This window comes from Coregonus clupeaformis, unplaced genomic scaffold (genome assembly GCF_020615455.1).
Source record: "Coregonus clupeaformis isolate EN_2021a unplaced genomic scaffold, ASM2061545v1 scaf0744, whole genome shotgun sequence".
Classification (NCBI taxonomy): Eukaryota; Metazoa; Chordata; class Actinopteri; order Salmoniformes; family Salmonidae; genus Coregonus; species Coregonus clupeaformis.
In genome coordinates this window covers 129,762-149,122 of record NW_025534199.1, presented here as the reverse complement: position 1 = coordinate 149,122, position 19,361 = coordinate 129,762, and the positions used below count along the sequence as shown (strand labels likewise).

Here is a 19,361-nt window from a genome sequence, read left to right as displayed (position 1 = left end):
TAGAGCCACATCACCATCAGACCATTTATTGGTAAACTATATATTTTTTAGTGATCCAATACATAATATGGTACATTTATCATAATTTGGTTGTAATCCAGAGAGGTTAGAAAATGTATCTAGATCCTCTATGAGGCTGTGGAGGGATTCAAGTTGTGGATTTAAAAGAATACATGAATCATCAGCGTACAATTTTACATTTAAGTCATTTAGCAGACACTCTTATCCAGAGCAACTTACAAATTGGTCTCTTCATGAGCAGAGGAGCCCAAGTTATGTAAACTCAGAGCCATGCAGAACGCATGCAGAGTGAGCTATGCACAGGGACCAAGTGACAGACGGAGCGGCACAGTTAATGGACTTACTAATGGAGGAAGTTATTTGGGGTTTCAGCAAAAGCAATCGGGCCTGGGTAGTGCTGGACCTGAACATCGAGGGCCTGGGTAGTGCTGGACCTGAACATCGAGGGCCTGGGTAGTGCTGGACCTGAACATCGAGGGTCTGGGTAGTGCTGGACCTGAACATCGAGGGTCTGGGTAGTGCTGGACCTGAACATCGACGGCATGGGTAGGGCTAAAAATTCATTAACGTGCAGGGCTCTAATGTGGGGTCTTCTCTGAAAATCTGTACTAATCTTATCAATCAAGTTAGGAACTTAAACAAAATAAGACGTTTCATTTTAGCAGATGCTCTTTTCTAGAGCGACTTATAGTTAGTGAGTGCATACATTTTCATACTGGCTCCCCGTGGGAATTGAACCCACAACCCTGGCGTTGGAAACGCCATGCTCTACCAACTAAGCTACAAGACATCGTGTACGTTTTCTAGTGTAAGAAGGTACTTAGTGTCACATTTTACTAGTGCAAGAATTGTGCAAAGCACAAAAAATACCATAATCTGGCCATAGGGCTCTGGTCAAAAGTAGTGTACTATGTAGGGAATAGTGAATAGAACCATTTGCCTTCCATCCTATCTTGTAAGGCTTCTGGTGTAAGATGGTACTTGTTGTACCGTTGTAGCAAAATATGTTGTCTTATAAAGTTAATGTAAAGGGTTCATTTAAAAGACTGATACTCCTTCCTCCATTTCCCAGAAATGGACCGGTTCATATAAATTGTACAGCATATCAAACCAACAATAAATCAAGTCAATCATTAAAAGTTTAAATTCTCTCAGGATTTCTTCATTTATTGATTTGTATGGAATGTGAAGCAGTTCCTGTAGGACAGTAAAGAAACTGTCAAAGTATTTTTAACGTCTTCATTCCAACGCCTTTCATCTACCAGCAAATCTACAATTAGACAAAACAAACATTAACAACATTCAGAACCAGCTGCAAAGAATTAACATTTAGTGAATGAGTGAGAATGTGTGTGTGTGTGTGTGTTTACCAGGGTGGCACAGTTGATAATAGCAGAGCCTATTGGAAACTCAGTACCCTTGATCTTCTGTCCATTACAGGTCACACACCAACAGGAACCTACCAGAAATGGACATGTTAAAAAACATGTTGCGTATACAATATTGACATAATTACAAACGTTACTGTAATACAAAATGAATTGTCACATTCAACTAAATTGGATAATTTAGTGTGTGTGTTTGTGTATGAGTGTGGTAACCTGTAGATCCTGAACATTGCTCAGGGGTGTATTGTCCATCGTCGTCACAAGTTGGGATGTAGGTTCCAGGCGGGCTGTTTTTCTTGGAATCTCTTAAATGCTCACAGCGGGTCTTGGGTCGCATACCATCTGCATACATTGTAATCTGGACATAACATAGTTGGAGAATGTATGGACATATACAATTCCGCTACTTGTTTAAAAGCCCAGTGCAGTCAAAATTCAGTTTTGACTGTGTTTTGTATCATATTGTACAACAGCTGATGAAACTAAGACTGTAAAAGAGGGGTAAATTATATCAGTGTTATTTCCTGATAGTTGGTTGACAATCCAATCATGCATCCATCCAGTTGAAGGACCAAACCTTTCATATCAGAATACCTCAACACTCCGGCATCTAGACACCAATATACATCTTTGGAACTAGAGGGAGTGGAAGGTAACCGAAAGGTTTGGACGGTAACCGAAAGGTTGCTAGTTTGAATCCCTCAGCTGACAAGTTTAAATATCTGTCTATTTGCCCTTGAGCAAGGCACAACCTTAATTTCTCCAGTGTCACGGTTTGATAATGGCTTGTGTCCCAGGGAGAATGGGATATGCAAAGACATTTTTTTTCAATTCACACCTACGTATTAATACACACTTGTACTTGCGTGAAATAGGACAGATAAACACCCACTAATGTTTATGGTTTTTAAATAAAAATGTTGGTTAGTAAGTGTGAGGTATGTCACTCTTACCTATCGGAATAAAGGCATCTCCCAGAGCCAAAGCCATGCTGACAAGCAGAATGATGGTCAATATCGCCATGGTGATAGTCTTCTGAGACAGGGAGAGAGAGAGAGAGAGAGAGAGAGAGAGAGAGAGAGAGAGAGAGAGAGAGAGAGAGAGAGAGAGAGAGAGAGAGAGAGAGAGAGAGAGAGAGATTAGTTGACCATTAGAATCAGCTGTGATTGTACTGTAATACTTCAAATCAGTGGAATGGCTGTGTTAGGTACATAACCTACTGTATGCCTGGAGGTACCAGAGGAGAGGTTAAGGAAACCCTGTGTTAGGTACATAACCTACTGTATGGCTGGAGGTACCAGAGGAGAGGTTAAGGAAACCATGCGTTTTTCTGGATTTTTTGTTGTTGTTATTCTGTCTCTCACTGTTCAAATATACCTACCATTAAAATATAGACTGATCATTTCTTTGTCAGTGGGCAAACGTACAAAATCAGCAGGGGATCAAATACTTTTTTCCCTCACTGTACTTACATTCAGTAATCTTGCTCTGATTTGTCATCCTAATGGGACCTTGAGATAAAATGTAGCATTGTTTTGTTTGATAAAATCAATTTTTATATTAAAATGTAGGAACTGGGTTCTACAGTTTGAACCCCCTGCTGTCTCTGGCTCCACACCCACCCCCGCCCGGCCATCTAGATGGGTGAAAGTTAGTGTATAAGCTAATGATCCAACATGTATGACATTCCTGGGAGTGTGTAAACTTACATTTTGTATTACCATATAATTTTTGTATGTTCTCTATAGTTATGTACTTGAAAATTTATCAATCGACCAATTTGGCACATTTGGGCAGACTTGAAACAAAATAGTCCAGTACTGCAATGCTTCACTGGATCAATCTGAAACGTTGCACACACACTGCTTCCATCTAATGACCAACATCTAGATTACGCCTAAACTGCAATATTATATTGTGGCCTTTCTCTTACATTTCAAAGATGGAAAACACATGTTTTTTTGTTTGTATTATCTTTTACCAGATCTAATGTGTTATATTCTTCTACATTAATTTCACATTTCCACAAAGTGTTTCCTTTCAAATGGTATCAAAGATATGCATATCCTTGCTCCAGGTCCTGAGCTAGAGGCAGTTAGATTTGGTTATGTTATTTTAGGCGAAAATTGAAAAAAGGGTCCCATCCTTTAGAGGTTAACTCTACCCACATGTACATGTTACCTCCATTACATCGACCAACCTGTGCCCCCGCACATTAACTCTACCGGTACCACCCCTGTATATAGCCTCCCTACTGTTATTGTATTTAAAAATTTGGTGCCCACCACTACCCTAGGAAGGAATATCAATATTTAAAATTAACCCTTTAAAATAACTCTTTAAGACAACAAAATATTTTGCTACAATGGTACAACAAGTATCATCTTACACAACAAACCTTACAAGATAGGGTACATGCCAAATGGTACTCTTTTCACTATTCCCTATATAGTGCACTACTTTTGACCAGACACCTATGGACAGATTATTATGATATTTATGGTATTTTCTGTGCTTTGCACAATTCTTGCACTAGTAAAATGTGACACTAAGTATCTTCTTACACTAGAAATCTTCTTCCACAACATTAGACTAGATGAGGTCAGAGGTCACTACAGCAGCCTGAATGTAGAAGATGGACGTGATAGTAGACTGTTCAGGTTATCAAGGGGGCCTGCTTTAGACTCCAATACTATGTCCCAAATGAAACCCTTTTCCAGTGCACAACTTTTGACTTTAGTGCATTTATATACAATGCTATTTGGAGAAAAAGAAACTAGCAAAAATGAACCTACCCATACCCTCAATGTTCAGGTCCTACTCTACCCAGACCCTCAATGTTCAGGTCCTACTCTACCCAGACCCTCAATGTTCAGGTCCTACTCCAACCATACCCTCAATGTTCAGGTCCTACACTACCCAGACCCTCAATGTTCAGGTCCTACTCTACCCATACCCTCAATGTTCAGGTCCTACACTACCCAGACCCTCAATGTTCAGGTCCTACACTACCCATACCCTCAATGTTCAGGTCCTACACTACCCATACCCTCAATGTTCAGGTCCTACACTACCCATACCCTCAATGTTCAGGTCCTACTCTACCCAGACCCTCAATGTTCAGGTCCTACTCTACCCATACCCTCAATGTTCAGGTCCTACACTACCCATACCCTCAATGTTCAGGTCCTACACTACCCATACCCTCAATGTTCAGGTCCTACTCTACCCATACCCTCAATGTTCAGGTCCTACACTACCCATACCCTCAATGTTCAGGTCCTACACTACCCATACCCTCAATGTTCAGGTCCTACACTACCCAGACCCTCAATGTTCAGGTCCTACACTACCCATACCCTCAATGTTCAGGTCCTACACTACCCATACCCTCAATGTTCAGGTCCAACACTACCCAGACCCTCAATGTTCAGGTCCTACACTACCCACACCCTCAATGTTCAGGTCCTACTCTACCCATACCCTCAATGTTCAGGTCCTACACTACCCAGACCCTCAATGTTCAGGTCCTACTCTACCCAGAACCGATTGTTTCCGACCCAAAGTTTGGGAACCACTGTAGTAACCTCTCTCTGTTTTGGTTCCTCTCTCTCTCTCTCTCAGCTTCACCACTGAGTGCCACCTCACTGTCTCAATAGCCTACTCTCTGTAAAGCAACGTTATTATGAGAAGTTAGTAGCCTATTCTCTTGCTCCTGTTGAGGTAACATTAGCTTCTTACGTCATCCTTCTAGCTGGCTAAGTAATTCTACCCGTAGTAAACTAAAATCCACTCCATGGTGAAGGAAGTTCATGATGAACTCCACTACCGACTTTTTGCTTTTTTCTGTTTGTCAAATATGGCAACGTAGTGCAAAAGCGCATGTGTCAATTGAATCTACGATGACGTGGGCCTAGGTCTCGAAAATACTCATTGTCCAATCAAATCACACAATCTACAGAGGGTGTGTCGACCAACAACATTTCACAGATCATTTCAGGTTCAAATAAACACTAAATCTGGCATATAACGTTGTTGACTTGGCACATTTTCTGTCCAAAGATACTGAGCAATAACGAGACAGAGAGAAATCATTTTATAACCTAGGTTTCATTTATAAACCTCATCGGAGATTAAATTGACACAGTTGCCATCTTCGTGACACTGAAATGAGCAAAAAGTCGGTGGTTGTATTTGATTCATGTTTATTGAAAAAGTATGGATGTCACACCTGCTCCAGCGCTTGACGTCGTCGGTCTACTAACCACCCTGTCCTGGCAACCATCATTACACACACCTGGAAACCATCATTACACACACCTGGACCTCATCATCACCTTGATTACTCTCCCTTCATATAGCCCTCAGTATCCTCAGTCAACAGGCAGTGTTGGTTTTGTTCAGCTACATGATTTATATGATTAAACTCACAGTCTGCGTCCTGACTCCCGGTGTTACAATGGATTTCAGCAAACAAAGAAAGGCAAGTAACTAGAGAGGACAAACATGGATACAAGGTAGGCGTTTCATGATGAAACAGTTTTGAAGTATTGACCTTGGCTGGTCTCTGCTCCACTCCGTAGGTGGAGTTCACTAGAAACTTCCTTCACCGTGGAGTTTAGTCCGCTATACTAACCAGAGCCCTTCAACGTTACGGCAATATAAGTCTCTTCCAGCAGCTAGTCGCCTGACTGACACATCTATAAGTGACTACCAGTTGTCCACTCGTTCTCTGAGTCTTTTTCATGTTCTTTGCGTTATGTCTGTAGACACGGCAGGAGTCACGGGACGGTTTCAAAATTGCCTATTGTCCGGCATCTCGCAGACACACTGTCAGCAGCGTCTCTAGTTTTGCTTACCTCTCTAGTGAGCCAACTCCGAGCTGGGGTAGTTCGTTTCCACGAGAGGGCAGAGTTAGAGTGGTGAATGGTGGTTCGAGAGAGTGGTGAGTATGCTGCTAAAAGTCACATCCGTGCAACAAATCTGGGGGACTCAAACGAACATGACAAACAAACCACTGTTCATGATTCAACTTGTCAGTCAGATCAAAGCTCAGAAAGCTTATATTCTTGATCAAACGATGGGAGCAATATTTAGAAGTTGACCCATAATAGATTTTCTTTATTTTGGTCCGGACCTCTGTGTCCTCAGATGTAGTTATGGCCATGAACCCATTAATCTACTCCATTGTCCTGTTCTTCCAGAAATACAGAAGCTCCTCTCCTCTCCTAGCAACACAACCTCCCCTTCAGCCTTAAGACATTGACCTTTCACCCCACCTTCAATAGAATGAAGACCCTAACACAGGGTTTCCTTAACCTCTCCTCTGGTACCCCCAGCCATTCCACTAATTTGAAGTATTACTGTACAATCACAGCTGATTCTAATGGTTAACTAATCTCTCTCTCAGGAGAATATCACCATGGCGACATTGACCATCATTCTGCTTGTCAGCACGGCTTTTGCGTTGGGAGGTAAGCGAGGCATACCTCAGACTTACTCACCACGACATTTATAAATTGTTTAAACATTGCTGGGAGCTTATCTGTCTTGTTTTTGCATATCCCACTCTACTTGAGAGTCAGGTCACAGCTATGGTCAGCCATTATCAACGGCAACCCTGGAGCAATTAGGGTTATGTGCCTTGCTCAAGGGCACATAGACAGATGTTTCAACTTGTCAGCTCAGGGATTCGAACTAGCAACCTTTCGGTTACTGGCCAAATGCCACTCTTCTAGTTCCAGAGATGTATATTGGTGTCTAGATGCTGGAGTGTTGAGGTATTCTGATATGAAAGGTTTGGTCCTTCAACTGGATGGATTAATGATTGGCTTGTCAACCAACTATCAGGAAATAACACTGCTATAATTTACCCCACTTTTACAGTCTTGGTTTCATCAGCTTTTGTACAATATGATGCAAAACTGAACTTTGACTGCACTGGGACTTTAAACAAGTAGCAGAATTTCAATATTTAGCCAGGAAGTCCCTTGAGACTGGTATCTCTTTTTGGAGGGAAACCTAGGTTACATCTATTCCATATAGTAAGCTGCTTTTGACCAGGACCCATAGGGGAATAGGGTGCAATATGGGACGCACCCCAAGCTTCCAGACTCAACCCAAGCTTTCAGAATGCATGTCCAGCAATGTATATTATGTCCATACATTGTTATGTAATGTCCACATTACAATGTATGTTACCTGTGTATCCAGATTGTACGATACGACCCGAGACCCCCTGTGAGCGTGCTAGAGATGCCATGATAAACAGCCCTCCTGGAGCCTACATCCCAACTTGTGACTACCAGGGACAATACACCCCTGAGCAATGTTCAGGATCTACAGGTTACCACTCTCTCAGACATACAAACACACACACACACTAAATTCTCCAAGTCATTTAAAGGTGACAATTCATTTTGTGTTACAGTAACGTTTGTAATTATGTCAATATTGTATACGCAACAGGTTTTTAACATGTCCATTTCTGGTAGGTTCCTGTTGGTGTGTGACCTGTAATGGACAGAAGATCAAGGGTACTGAGACTCCACCAGGCACTGCTCCCATCAAATGTGCCACCCTGGTAAACACACACATTCTCTCTCATTCACTGAATGTTAATTATTTGCTGGTGGTTCTGCATGTTTTTAATGTTTATGTTGTGTTTTTGTCTAATTGTAGATTTGCTCGTAGATGAAAGGCGTTGGAATGAAGACGGTAAAAATACTTTGACAGTTTCTTTACTGTCCTACAGGAACTGCTTCCCATTCCATACAAATAAATGAAGAAATCCTGAGAGAATTTAAACTTTTAATGATTTACTTTATTTATTGTTGGTATAATATGCTGTACAATTTATATGAACCAGTCCATTTCTGGGAAATGGAGTAAGGAGAATCAGTCTTTTAAATGAACCCTTTACATTAACTTTATAAGACAACATATTTTGCTACAACAAGAACCATCTTACACCAGAAGCCTTACAAGATAGGATGGAAGCCAAATGGTTCTATTCACTATTCCCTACATAGTACACTACTTTTGACCAGAGCCCTATGGCCAGATTATGGTATTTTTTGTGCTTTGCACAATTCTTGCACTAGTAAAATGTGACACTAAGTACGTTCTTACACTAGAAAACGTACACGATGTCGTGTAGCTCAGTTGGTAGAGCATGGCGTTTCCAACGCCAGGATTGTGGGTTCGATTCCCACGGGGGGCCAGTATGAAAATATATGCACTCACTAACGTAAGTCGCTCTGGATAAGAGCATCTGCTAAGTGAGTAAAATGAGAAATGTCTTATTTGTTCAAGTTCCGACCTTGATTGATCAGATTCTCAGAGGGGACCCCACATTAGAGCATGTGAATGTTATGCCCTCGTTGTTCAGGTCTAACACTACCCAGGCCCGATTGCTTCTGCCGAAACCACAAATCAGAAATAACTTCCTCCATTAGTAAGTCCATTAACTGCGCCGCTCCGTCTGTCACTCGGTCCCTGTGCATAGCTCACTCTGCATGCGTTCTGCATGGCTCTGAGTGGCTCTGAGTTTACATAACTTGGGCTGCTCTGCTCATGAAGAGACCAATTTGAAAGTTGCCCTGGATAGGAGCGTCTGCTAAATGACTTAAATGTAAAATTGTACGCTGATGATTCATGTATTCTTTTAAATCCACAACTTGAATCCCTCCACAGCCTCATAGAGGATCTAGATACATTTTCTAACCTCTCTGGATTACAACCGAATTATGATAAATGTACCATATGTATTGGATCACTAAAAAATATATAGTTTACCAATAAAATGGTCTGATGGTGATGTGGCTCTACTCTGAATACATATCCCAAATGAAATAAATGATCTCACTCCAATACATTGTAATAGAAAGTTAACAAAAATATATACGATCCTGCTACCATGGAAAGGTAAATACCTGTCAATTTGTGGAAAAACTCACCCTGATTAACTCTTTATTATCCCAGTTTACCTATTTGTTTTTGGTCTTGCCTACGCCGAGCGAACAGTTTTTATTATTTATTATGAGAAAAAAAGATTCAATTTCATTTGGAACGGCAAGCCAGACAAAATTAAACTAATACCAATAATGTTATTTATATGGGGATACAATCTTCCCAGCTCTGCAGATTTTGCCTGCGAAGAGACAATCATTAGATCATTTATTTTGGTACTGTCCATTTGTAGCTTGTTTTTGGTTACCCGTCCAGGAATGGCTAAAGATTTGCAATATTTACCTGGAGCTAACCCTGCAGATAGCACTACTGGGTGATCTGAAAAGTCATAGTCAATCGATCAATAATATATTACTTTTTAGAAAAAAAAATTATTTTAAATGAACAGTCTGTAGAAACAAATGAGAATAGAAAGGTTCAGAACTTTTGTAAAACATCACAGTACATATATATGATAAATAGAAATCCTATATGGATGGTTTTAAGATATAGATGGGTGGTGTTGTATGGAGCTGAAGGATGGGACTAACAACAAGTAATAACAACAAGATAACTAATGATGTAAGCATACTCTGTCCATAATAAGTACAGTGGGGAAAAAAATATTTAGTCAGCAACCAATTGTGCAAGTTCTCCCACTTTAAAAAGATGAGAGGCCTGTAATTTTCATCATAGGTACACGTTAACTATGACAGACACATTGAGAAAAAAAAATCCAGAAAATCACATTGTAGGATTTTTTTATGAATTTATTTGCAAATTATGGTGGAAAATAAGTATTTGGTCACCTACAAACAAGCAAGATTTCTGGCTCTCACAGACCTGTAACTTCTTTAAGAGGCTCCTTTGTCCTCCACTCATTACCTGTATTAATGGCACCTGTTTGAACTTGTTATCAGTATAAAAGACACCTGTCCCCAACCTCAAACAGTCACACTCCGAACTCCACTATGGCCAAGACCAAAGAGCTGTCAAAGGACACCAGAAACAAAATTGTAGACCTGCACCAGGCTGGGAAGACTGAATCTGCAATAGGTAAGCAGCTTGGTTTGAAGAAATCAACTGTGGGAGCAATTATTAGGAAATGGAAGACATACAAGACCACTGATAATCTCCCTCGATCTGGGGCTCCACGCAAGATCTCACCCCGTGGGGTCAAAATGATCACAAGAACGGTGAGCAAAAAAACACACGGGGGGACCTAGTGAATGACCTGCAGAGAGCTGGGACCAAAGTAACAATGCCTACCATCAGTAACACACTACGCCGCCAGGGACTCAAATCCTGCAGTGCCAGACATGTCCCCCTGCTTAAGCCAGTACATGTCCAGGCCCGTCTGAAGTTTGCTAGAGTGCATTTGGATGATCCAGAAGAGGATTGGGAGAATGTCATATGGTCAGATGAAACCAAAATAGAACTTTTTGGTAAAAACTCAACTCGTCGTGTTTGGAGGACAAAGAATGCTGAGTTGCATCCAAAGAACACCATACCTACTGTGAAGCATGGAGGTGGAAACATCATGCTTTGGGGCTGTTTTTCTGCAAAGGGACCAGGACGACTGATCCGTGTAAAGGAAAGAATGAATGGGGCCATGCACCGTGAGATTTTGAGTGAAAACCTCCTTCCATCAGCAAGGGCATTGAAGATGAAACGTGGCTGGGTCTTTCAGCCTGACAATGATCCCAAACACACCGCCTGGGCAACGAAGGAGTGGCTTCGTAAGAAGCATTTCAAGGTCCTGGAGTGGCCTAGCCAGTCTCCAGATCTCAACCCCATAGAGAATCTTTGGAGGGAGTTGAAAGTCCGTGTTGCCCAGCGACAGCCCTAAAACATCACTGCTCTAGAGGAGATCTGCATGGAGGAATGGGCCAAAATACCAGCAACAGTGTGTGAAAACCTTGTGAAGACTTACAGAAAACGTTTGACCTGTGTCATTGCCAACAAAGGGTATGGACAAATCCCTGTCGTTCTCCGCTAACATCAAGGCGGTGACCCGATCCTGTAGGTTCATGCTCTACAACATTCGGAGAGTACGACCCTGCCTTACACAGGAAGCGGCACAGGTCCTAATCCAGGCACTTGTCATCTCCCGTCTGGATTACTGCAACTCGCTGTTGGCTGGGCTCCCTGCCTGTGCCATTAAACCCCTACAACTCATCCAGAATGCCACAGCCCGTCTGGTGTTCAACCTTCCCAAGTTCTCTCACGTCACCCCGCTCCTCCGCACACTCCACTGGCTTCCAGTTGAAGCTCGCATCTGTTACAAGACCATGGTGCTTGCCTATGGAGCTGTGAGGGGATCGGCACCTCCGTACCTTCAGGCTCTGATCAGTCCCTACACCCAAACGAGGGCATTGCGTTCATCCACCTCTGGCCTGCTGGCTCCCCTACCTCTGCTGAAGCACAGTTCCCGCTCACCCCAGTCAAAACTGTTCGCTGCTCTGGCACCCCAATGGTGGAACAAGCTCCCTCACGACGCAAGGACAGCGGAGTCACTCACCACCTTCCGGAGACATTTGAAACCCCACCTCTTTAAGGAATACCTGGGATAGGATAAAGTAATCCTTCTACCCCCCCCTTACCCCACCAAAAAATAAAAAATAAAAAATACATTGTAAAGTGGTTAACCCACTGGCTATAAGGTGAATGCACCAATTTGTAAGTCGCTCTGGATTAGAGAAATGATGAAAATGTAAATGTAACAAAGTATTGAGAAACTTGTTCTTGAACAAATACTTATTTTCCACCATAGTTTGCAAATAAATTCATTAAAAATCCTACAATGTGATTTTCTGGATTTTTTTTCCTCATTTTGTCTGTCATAGTTGACGTGTACCTATGATGAAAATTACAGGCCTCTCTCATCTTTTTAAGTGGGAGAACTTGCACAATTGGTGGCTGACTAAATACTTTTTTCCCCCACTGTATATATAGGTTATAGTTTGAGAGCTTTTGTGAAAGATATGGCATATAGAAGCAAACCGGATGGACATCATGAAAATGATTGGAGAGGTTGAGGGTAGAGGAAGTTCAGGAGTAAAAACAAACAAAATAGAATTATTGTAAAATTGACTGTCCATAAAATGTATATAGTACGTATAAGCTGGAAGTAGAGGCCTAAGCATTGTTGTTCACTAGTTTACTCCAATTAGTGAAGGGTCTCTCTCCTCTCCCCTCTCCTCTCTCTCTCTTCTCTCCACTCTCTCTTTTCTCTCCCCTCTCCTCCCTCTCTTCTCTCCCCTCCTCTCTCTCTCCCCTCTCTTTTCTCTCTCTCTCTTCTCCCCCCTCTCTCTCCTCTCTCTCTTCTCTCTCCTCTCTCCCCTCTCCTCGTCCTCCTCACATTCATCTCCTATCTTCTTTTCTCATCCCACCTCACTTTAGACTCCATCCATCTATTCCATTGTCCTGTTCTTCCAGAAATACTGAAAGTCATGTTTACGTCTGGGTGTGGTGAGAGAGAGAGGCTTCACCTTCACAAAGAAAGGCATGCTAGCTATTCACCCTCTCCCCCCTTTTCTCCTCCTCTCATCCCCTCATCTCCTCACAAAGGAGTGCTGCTGGTTCTACTGCATATCTCTCCTCCAATACTTCAGCCTTAAGACATTGACCCATCACCTCTCCTCCTCTCCTCTCCTCTCCTCTTCCCCCCTCTCCTAACAACACAACCCTGGTCCTACTACATATCTCCCCTTCAGTCTTCAGACATTGACCTTTCACCCCACCTGTAATAGAATGGAGACGTTGTAGAATTAGAATGACAGACATTCCTGTTCCATTTCAACGTTCCGTGCTGGCTGGACTGGACCAGCAGCCTTACAGGGTGTGATGTTAGGAATGTCTCTTTTATTGATGAATATTAGAATCCTGGATAATGCAAGTTATTTTTTTAACAGCCATAGTGCAAAAGCAAAATGCAAAGTGAAAAACTTACCATAAACCTTTTTTTAAGACAATTTTCGAATGAATTTACACTGTGAGATTATAATGAGGTTTACGGTACTTTTTGCACTTGAAAATGCTTCAGCGCTATGAAAACGTTGCCCTTATTATGTAAACAGATGCACAAACTTTAGCTAATATCAGCCACTGCTAGCTAAAAATGCCAAAGGCCAAATCACCTTTAATGTCAAACCAAATAATTCCTCTCCTCTCTCCCCCTCCTGTCACATATCCTCCTCTCCTCTCCTCCTCCTATCCACTCTTCTTCTGCTCCTCTCCTCTGCTCCTCTCCTATATTCTCCTCCTTCTCTCCTCTCTTCTCCTCCTCCTCTCCACTCTTCTCATCCTCATCTCCTCTTCTCCTCCTCCTCCTCTTCTCTTCTCGTCTCCTCCTCTCATCTCCTCCTCTCTTCTCATCCTCCTCTACTCTCCTCTCTTCTCCTCCTCTACTCTCCTCTCTTCTCCTCCTCCTCTCATCCTCCTCTACTCTCCTCTCTTCTCCTCCTCCTCTACTCTCCTCTTCTCCTCCTCTACTCTCCTCTCTTCTCCTCCTCTACTCTCCTCTCTTCTCCTCCTCTACTCTCCTCTCTTCCTCCTCGTCTCTTCTCTTCCTCTCCACTCTTCTCCTCCTCCTCTCCTCTCACCTCCTCCTCAATTCTCCTCCTCCTCTCTTCTCCTCTCCTCTCTTCCTCCTCTCCTCTCCTCTCCTCCTCCATTCCAACATCTTAAACAACGGTCTTAAGGGTGCTGTCTGCTAAAAGGAAATGATTTTACTCTGACAAAGGCCAAGAGGCTAAGCTTTTTCTCTGATGGAGACCAAGAAGCCGACACGTAAGCTTTAATAAAATATATCATACGCATCATAAATAAATAAGGCATCATTCACATACACCTGCAACTAGATAAATCAGATGTACTAGTTAGTGCTTTTTGGAATATTCAAATATCACTACCTGAACCTTCAACTCTAATTGACCCCAGCCCTAACAGACAGTTAGCTCTCACACAGGTCCAGTAGGAAATGGACCGGGAGGGTTAAAGGATGACAGAGAGAGAAAAAGAGAGGGAGGAGTCTTCTTCTTCTATGACATCATGGCGGTCCTCAAACAAACGTCTCAAGTGCATGTCGCCACCTACTGTTCTGGAATGTACCATCAATCATGATCTGGCCAATTTTGTACTACCATGAAAATAACATTAAAAACCAAAATAAATCCCTAACTTCTCTGTACCTGGCATCCACCAAATACTGTGTTCTCCCCCACAATTACAGCACTTAACCTTCACATTGCTTCCACATTCACTGTAATCATTTAAACTAAGGAATCCTATCTGTACCTTTCCTGGCCAAGACTTTCTCAAACCTCAGAATCACTGATAGGCATTCACTTCTTTGACCCTCTTTCCTACTGATCAACCTGTTGGCCTCAATCACTCTGCCTCCCTTCACATTTTCTTTAATATTATCTGTGGACATAGATATTGGGACCCCAGGGATGACTCACCTCAATCTAGCAGAAGCACCAGGGACATGGCTTTTAATCTTCTTCCCATTAAGCTTTTCCATTTTCAGAATCTTCTCTTGCTGAGCCTGGCTACCACACAATATTAACAATCTACCATTTCCAATGAACCCAGCTAATTTCACTTCCCCTACCTCTTTCTCTACGGCATTAGTGGGTCAGAGAGGGTGTAAGTGAGGCTCTGTGGTCTCATCCAACACCATCACCACTTTCCACTCCAACACTTCACTACTCTTGCTTCCAACCTTGACCCTCTTTGTGCTTTCTATACGAGACGCTCCACTGCTTTCTGTATCATGATCTCTCTTCTTCCTGTGTCTTTCTGTATCATGATCTCTCTTCTTCCTGTGTCTTTCTGTATCATGATCTCTCTTCTTCCTGTGTCTTTCTGTATCATGATCTCTCTTCTTCCTGTGTCTTTCTGTATCAAGATCTCTCTTCTTCCTGTGTCTTTCCACTACCGACCATTCAGGTCCTTGACCCTCATCCTCCCGCTCCATACCATCAGAACAGACAGCCATATTGTTCTCATTCCACCACAGCTGTTGCTTCACCAACATTTTATCCACTTCCTCCATTTTGTCCTCACTACTCGCTGCCATTTCTGACCTCCAACCCTTCGGGGTTCCAGAGGGAGGGGTCTGACTGGACGGGTCCTTAAAAAGGAGAGGAGGGAGAGGTAGAACTCAACTCACAGGCAGGATTTCAGAAAGTGAGATTTCAACATCTGTTCATCTAATACTGTATGTGTCTGTATCCCAAATATCACTCTATTCCCTATGTAGTGCGCTACTTTTGACCAGAGCCCATAGTGAATATGTGGCCCTGGACAAATGAAGTGAACTAGTTTTGAAGGATAGTGCCAATTCCACAAACTACCAATTACCCTCTGGACACGCCCCTCTCCTTCTAACTCACCACACCTGAAACCTGAACTCACTCTGCTAATCACCAATTCCTCTCCCATTCTTCTGGTATATAAGCAGCTTGTTTTATCTGTGTTTGTTCAGCATTTGTAGTGGCCCTGTTGTTCTGTGTTCTGGTTAACGTAACTGCCTTCTTCTGGTTAACGTAACTGTGTAGCAGTTATTGTAACTTTTGTACATGTTTAGGTTGATGTCTACACTGTCTTAGAACATTTCCTGCAGTGCAGCATAATATCCTGTTTATCCTAGCTTGTGTATTATATGGTGTAACTAGCCCAGTATTTAGACCTTTTTGAGTAATATAAGTCTAAGGGAATTGAGACAGCTTGTGAGATGAGGCATGGTCCAATGATGATACCGGCTAGCAGAATGTTTTACATCCATAATCCGTTAGACTGTTCTGATTGGTCGCCATTGGCACCGCGCAGCAGGGAAGAAGGTACTATGAAATCCCCCCCCCCGTATTTGTTTTGTTGTAGCAGAGGTGACTGACTGACATACTAATAATATTGTAGTTGTGATTTGTAGATCTGTCTCGACTAGCTTTTAAAAGCCGGCTGCAACTTCTCCATTCAGATTAATTTGTAGAAGAAGACTTGTGTCCCTCCGGTTGGACCAAATATGGATCACGCTGCTTCATGTTTGTCAAGACTGCAAGGACCTGGCCTGAAGCAGAGGTATCATGCTTACATCTACTGTTAATTTAAAGGGGAAGTTCAATTGAAATCAACCCTTTGACATTACATTAAAGGTGATTTTTATGTTTTTTAATCCGGCAACACATGCTTCATGTAAAATACTGAACTTCCCTTTAAGATATTGTTTAGTTGGAATGTTCTAGAAGTTTGGAATATTTATTGGAACCCACAGGACATGGCTTAAGACAGCAACTAATATCTTTAAGAGCATGTTTAAAAGGGAATTAGTTCTGACGGTCAATATTTGAGAGTCCAAAAGACAAATTCTCAGACTGGCCAGCTGACTAACACTTACATTATGAAATGGCTTTGTCCCCGTCTACTGCTTTCTCTAGCGGCACTGTGTGTCCCTTGGTGAAAAACTGGTGTATGTGCCCAGCACTGTAGAGTACCTTGGAGCAAACCTGGCATCTGTACACAGCTCTGAGGAGGAGCAATTTCTACAGACGTTGGTCAAGACTGGCGGCTTCCCTCCTACCTGGATTGGAGGATTTGATGCTGATAAGGCAAAGGTGGGACATGTTCCCAGGTGACAGGAAGCCTAGCCGTTATGAGCGTTGGGCCAATGAAGGAAAGGTTGCTGGTTTGAATCCCAGAGCGCACTGTGGAAAAGTATGACGTGCCCTTGAGCAATGCACTTAACCCTAATTGCTCCTGTAAGTCGTTCTAGATGAGAGCATCTGCTAATTGACTAAAATGTAAATGTCGCTGTCATACTTCAGTAGAAGGCTTTTATACTAATGTAAAACGGTAATAGTTAATTATAAATTGTCTCAAAGTAACCTGTTCCAGACAGTCTGCCTGTTCTTGTATGGTGTTTCTAGCTTCAACAGTTGTAGACAAGTGATGCTCATTGAAATGCGTTGGGATGGTTGTAAATGTGATCAGGAAGTAGGCTCCATGTTTCTCTTTACACAAGCAACCGCTCCAGTCTGAGTTGTAAAGTTTTGGTGGTGGCGTTTACTGTTTCAGGAGGTAGAGGAAAGGCTATACATTTTGGATTTATTCTGGAACCTCCCTTTTCCCCCCTCAGGACAGGCTATGGTTCTGGAGCGACGGCTCCGACTTTGATCACCAGAACTGGGCCAAAGGACGGCCCAATAACGCTGGTGCCAGAGAGGGGTGTATTCAGATGAACTTTGGAGGTACAGTAAGCCCAGTGTCATTCACTGATCCAGCCTTGAAATTAAACTTCACTCATAGTATATTTACCAAATGCATCTCCGACAAGCATGCAGACGTTCCTCCTGTTGTGTTTCCTCTTAAGGTGAACGCCGCTGGAACAATGCAATATGTGGAAGGCGCTTGCTCTCTGTGTGCTCCCTGAGACTCTTGCCACTCCGTCAATCTATAAACTAAAAGCAACAATGCTATTCCATATGTGTCCGCATCCTTAACACTTTACGGTAACGTCAAATTCTTTGATTTGTTGCAGTTAAATGAAGTCTTAGTTACTACATAATGTTGAGGTGTTTTGTTTGCAGCCAATAAAACATGTGTACACATTATTTTGTTTCATGAGTTATTGAACATGAATGATCCTGCTATAATTGGCTCGTCTTATGAGAGGTTTATTGAAGGTACAGGCTTTGATCTGGGACTTGAATGTATTACTCAAATTCCAACACTATTACTATGAAACACAGCATCATTACATTTTAGTAATTGTGGTGACTCTTAGCCAGAGTGACTTACAGTAGTTAATACCTGTTCTTACTGGTCCCCTGTGGGAAACGAACCCACAACCCTGGTGTTGCAAGTGCCATGCTGATTAACTGAGCCACCAAGAAAACACTGTCATAACCAGGTCACCTGGCATAACGTGTCATACATTTACACCAGTTGTGAAATAGCTCAATATTTTTATGTTTTCAGTTTCTAAACACATTTATCCAAATGTTTAACCTGCCAAGAAGATTTGTTTTAAGGTTTGTTTTATGTCTAATGAATTCTTTAGGCATGTTACTTTGAATAACTTGCAGAAAATCCATGGTAACAGTTGCATTGGGGGGGGGGGGGAAACCCTCACACTGCTCTCAAGCGTTACGTATCGGCCTCAAGGGGGAGGAAGACCAGTGGTACCGACTATAACAATGTGCATTTTATAAGTATTCTAATAGTGTGAACAGGACTGGAAAACCACAATGCGGACATGGACCTATCCATAACGTTTTCATAAATCATTAGGTACTGTACAAGGGAAAAACGTCAGTCTGAAGTGGCGGCATGAATTCATGTTCACATTTACAACACAACATGCATGGGCATTTCAAGACCTTTCGGGAATAATGTCTGGAGGCTGAAAATCCTATAACATTCTCTTTTGCTCAGTATTTATATCAACTCCCCGAGTCGCCACTTTCTCTATCCCACAATCTAAAGTTTTGATGTTTTTGGCCATTAATGTACTGCGACTGGATAATGGTCCTGCGACTGGACGTGGTCCTCTGTAGCTCAGCTGGTAGAGCGTGGCGCTTGTAACGCCAGGGTAGTGGGTTCGATCCCCGGGACCACCCATACGTAAAAAATGTATGCGCACATGACTAAGTCGCTTTGGATAAAAGCCTCTGCTAAATGACTTATTTATAACCCCTGTCGTTACTCCCGATTTGAACTTTAATGTTCAGTAATTCTTTGAAAACAAGAGGTTTTACCTACATAGCACAGCCAACATGGGCATTTAATCATATAGATAACATGGGTGGTGGAGCAGGTAATGTCATTAATTTGGAACCGTTTTCCTGTAATGTGGGTGGCAGAAATATTCCCACTTTCATATTGTTGCACTGTGCGCAACCTCCGCATTTATAACTACCGTTCAGATGAGGGAGTAAAAGAGCCTGGCTGGTTTTCCTTTGTGGCTGACAGTTTGAATGGACCGTTTTGTCGCATAAA

At 42.4% G+C, this 19,361-nt stretch overlaps 3 protein-coding genes and 1 non-coding gene across 4 annotated transcripts in view; 2 read left to right on the top strand and 2 right to left on the bottom strand.

The window, feature by feature from the left end:
* The window catches only part of LOC121558541 (ladderlectin), a 32,795-nt gene extending 14,821 nt beyond the window's left edge, over positions 1 to 17,974 (top strand). The window contains exons 2-5 of the mRNA XM_041871908.2: positions 16,345 to 16,445; positions 16,802 to 16,978; positions 17,500 to 17,611; positions 17,734 to 17,974. Coding sequence (XP_041727842.1) covers positions 16,407 to 16,445; positions 16,802 to 16,978; positions 17,500 to 17,611; positions 17,734 to 17,825 — 420 coding nt within the window. The 5' untranslated portion in view covers positions 16,345 to 16,406 and the 3' untranslated portion in view covers positions 17,826 to 17,974. The remainder of the gene's footprint in view (positions 1 to 16,344; positions 16,446 to 16,801; positions 16,979 to 17,499; positions 17,612 to 17,733) is intronic.
* On the bottom strand, positions 737 to 811 carry trnag-ucc. Its single transcript has one exon. It is a non-coding gene; the product is annotated as a tRNA-Gly (tRNA).
* The window catches only part of LOC121558050 (ladderlectin-like), a 112,959-nt gene continuing 94,780 nt past the window's right edge, over positions 1,183 to 19,361 (bottom strand). The window contains exons 2-5 of the mRNA XM_045216583.1: positions 2,363 to 2,444; positions 1,623 to 1,751; positions 1,392 to 1,480; positions 1,183 to 1,291 (exon numbers count right to left, since the gene is read on the bottom strand). Coding sequence (XP_045072518.1) covers positions 1,280 to 1,291; positions 1,392 to 1,480; positions 1,623 to 1,751; positions 2,363 to 2,432 — 300 coding nt within the window. The 5' untranslated portion in view covers positions 2,433 to 2,444 and the 3' untranslated portion in view covers positions 1,183 to 1,279. The remainder of the gene's footprint in view (positions 1,292 to 1,391; positions 1,481 to 1,622; positions 1,752 to 2,362; positions 2,445 to 19,361) is intronic.
* Positions 5,817 to 8,200, top strand: LOC121558543 (SPARC-related modular calcium-binding protein 1-like). Its single transcript, XM_045216585.1, has 5 exons — positions 5,817 to 5,892; positions 6,820 to 6,883; positions 7,623 to 7,754; positions 7,904 to 7,992; positions 8,091 to 8,200. The coding sequence occupies exons 1-5, from the start codon at positions 5,818 to 5,820 to the stop codon at positions 8,100 to 8,102; spliced, it is 372 nt and encodes a 123-aa protein (XP_045072520.1). The 5' UTR covers position 5,817; the 3' UTR covers positions 8,103 to 8,200.

Excerpts from the sequence above, each read along its gene's own strand:
- LOC121558543 (XM_045216585.1), top strand. The coding sequence starts at position 5,818 with ATGATTTATATGATTAAACTCACAGTCTGCGTCCTGACTCCCGGTGTT. Across the intron at positions 6,884-7,622 it reads CACGGCTTTTGCGTTGGGAG|ATTGTACGATACGACCCGAG; the intron begins GTAAGCGAGGCA and ends CTGTGTATCCAG. Across the intron at positions 7,755-7,903 it reads GCAATGTTCAGGATCTACAG|GTTCCTGTTGGTGTGTGACC; the intron begins GTTACCACTCTC and ends CATTTCTGGTAG.